Here is a 2,889-nt window from a genome sequence, read left to right as displayed (position 1 = left end):
GTGTGTGTATGTATTTTTTTTTACCTTTAATGTTCTGGATCAAAGAGGTTGTATCTATAGTTCTTTCCTCATTTCCATTACTTCTCCTGAGATAAATTGTATATTTTTGTATGATTCCATTAGGATTACGTGGGGGATGGAATGATATTTCAATCTCTCCAGAGGAAATATTTTTGTAAGCAATATTTTCTGGTGCACTATCAGGTACTAAAAGAAAAGAAAAAGAAAATAAATGTATAAAATAATTCCATCCTAAAAATCTATTCTGTTGAACGTCTCATTCATGAGCACTACAATGTGATTGTAATAAATATTCTAAGTGAAGTAAGGTGTAGGTAAATTATACACTAAAAAGAAAAATTTCATCTCAAAAGAAAATTCATATTATTTTATATAATAACTGGAGGCCCAGTGCGTGAAATTCATGCACAGATAGGGTCCCTAGTGGCTGCCATCTGCTGGCCAGGGCCTCCCTTCACACCTGCCTTGGCCTAGTGCTGCCCGCTACCTGCTCCACCATCCCTCCGTGGTCCCTCTCTTGTCGGGGGCCCACCGGGGCCGGCAGCATCTCCACTGCTGCCTGCTGCCAGCACAGTGTCGCCCATGCCCACCATGTTCTGCGCCATCCCCTGGTAGTCAGCGCACATCTAATTCCTGGTTGGCCGAGCTCCCACCCCGTGGGGACAATTTGCATATTAGCCTTTTATTATATAGGATGCTAATAGGAAGATATTTTTATGAAAATGCTTGTAACTGTATTAAGCTACCTTGTACTGCAGAACACACAGATGGAAAAGGATTGAAAAACACTTTAAAATGATTGTTTTTTATTAAATATATATAGTTAATAATTAGTTTAGTCTAAAACAAGATCTATGACAAGGCAAGTAATTTTATCTAGACATAATGGTGTATATTATGGCCTGGCAACAAAACAGTCTTAAAGCACTAGTTCTTTTTGTGTCTACTAATGTTTTCACTCTATTAAATGCAGTGGTCATAAATGGTTCTCTACATATATTCAAATAACTAACTATGTGTGATTCAAATTCTGGCAAAATAGATATTCTAAATTGAATGACTATCTTACTTAAAATAATTAAAACACTGCATAAAATAAAAACATATTTTTCTTTTAATTACTTGCCAAATTGACAGTAAAGTAAGAAAACAGTGGTGACCAAAAAACAAAAATCCTATATAATAAAAGAGTAATATGCAAATTGACCATCACTCCAACACACACGATGGCCACCCCCATGTGGTCAAAGATGGCTGCCCCATGTGGACACAAGATGGCCAGCAGGGGAAGGCAGTTGGGAGGGACCAGGCCTGAAAGGGAGGACAGTGGGGGGCAATCAGGCCTGCAAGGGAGGGCAGTTAGGGGCAACCAGGCTGGCAAGGGAGGGTAGTTAGGGGTGACCAGGCTGGCAAGGGAGGGCAGTTAGGGGTGACCAGGATGGCAGGGGAGGGCAGTTAGGGGCAATTGGGCCAGCAGGGGAGCAGTTAGGCATCGATCAGACTCGCAGGGGAGGGGTTAGGGGCAATCAGGCAGGCAGGCAGGCGAGTGGTTGGGAGCCAGCAGTCCTTGATTGTGAGAGGGATGTCCGACTGCCTGTTTAGGCCCAATCCCTTGGGCAGTTGGAGATCCCCTAATGGGTCCCAGATTGGAGAGGGTGCAGGCTGGACTGAGAGACACCCCCCGCCCCCTCCCCCTGCACGAATTTCATGCACCGGGCCTCTAGTAAATAAAATAAAACAAACAAACAAACACAGTAAAATCAGTATCCTCAGAAAGAAGCTAGTACTAAAGCCAGCTTTGCCTTGGAGGATATTGGTTAATCCCAGTAACTTTGAGTTTCTGTTTAATAACTGTGCCAGAGAAAGACCTGGACCAGAAGAAGGGTAAGGGACATCCTGCATAAAGAGCTAGAACCCATAAGAATGCAATTTCAACCAGAACCATCATATGGGACAACTCTAGGGGGCACCTTGAATTCTTCTGCAGAATGCCATAAAATTCACCACAAGTGGTCACTCTTGGATTAGTGCAATGAGGTCTATTCACTCTCAGGGACTGGAGAGTGGAGAGTAAACCCACTGTACAAAAGAGGACAGAAAAGAAACTTTTTCTCTTGCCACTCTTCTTGATAAAGAGGTGGGAAAGAGAGAAAAATTATGCAGTTGTGGAACTGCAAGTCTGTTCCTACAAACTTATGTGGCCCAAATCCTGCTGCATATACAGTCTGAAAAAACCTCTACTTCAGAATTTAAATTAAAACAAATCTGTAATTCTGAGTTGCTATCATTCAAAAGCAAATAACAAAAGTAAACATAAATTTTTGAAGAAACACAACTCGGGCCAGATAAATTTGCCACACATAAGTTTCAGGGAATATGAGTTCACTAATAAAATCACTAAACCCCTAAGCAAATTAGGCACTGACAGTTAAATGCTAGCAAAGAAAAAGGAAAAAATAATACACATATACTCACATATACACACTCACACAAACACACAAGACTTCAGCTATTGAACTTTTTATAGAATAAAAATATGAATGTTTAGTATATTTCAAGGAATAAAACATTTTTTAAAAATATGAACAGATAATTCTTCAAATAATAATAATAAATAATATAAATAAGCAAGCAGGGTTGATGAAGAACCAGACAGGCTTTCTAGAACAGAAAAACAAACTAACTGCATTTAAAATTCTCTTGATATGTAAAAGATAGAGGGAAATTTAGTGAGAAATTTGATAGTATTGGAGAAATTATCAAAATGTAGCTTAGAAAAAGAAAATATAAATATAAAATGTCAGATATAAAGGGTATACTAAGAAGATCTAAGATAATAGAATGAGAAGAGTTACTTAAAAAGATAAT

General features: G+C 39.3%; 1 protein-coding gene across 2 annotated transcripts in view; it reads right to left on the bottom strand.

Moving 5' to 3' along the window:
- PTPRQ (protein tyrosine phosphatase, receptor type, Q) overlaps nt 1-2,889 on the bottom strand; it is a 219,873-nt gene that overhangs the window by 168,861 nt on the left and 48,123 nt on the right. For both annotated transcript variants that reach the window (XM_014531678.1, XM_005884154.2), the window contains exon 15: nt 25-207. In XM_014531678.1, coding sequence (XP_014387164.1) covers nt 25-207 — 183 coding nt within the window. The remainder of the gene's footprint in view (nt 1-24; nt 208-2,889) is intronic.

Source organism: Myotis brandtii, unplaced genomic scaffold, assembly GCF_000412655.1.
Source record: "Myotis brandtii unplaced genomic scaffold, ASM41265v1 scaffold82, whole genome shotgun sequence".
In the NCBI taxonomy this organism is placed as follows: Eukaryota; Metazoa; Chordata; class Mammalia; order Chiroptera; family Vespertilionidae; genus Myotis; species Myotis brandtii.
The sequence above is the reverse complement of the archived record's forward strand: the minus strand, read 5'-3'. Positions and strand labels throughout refer to the sequence as shown.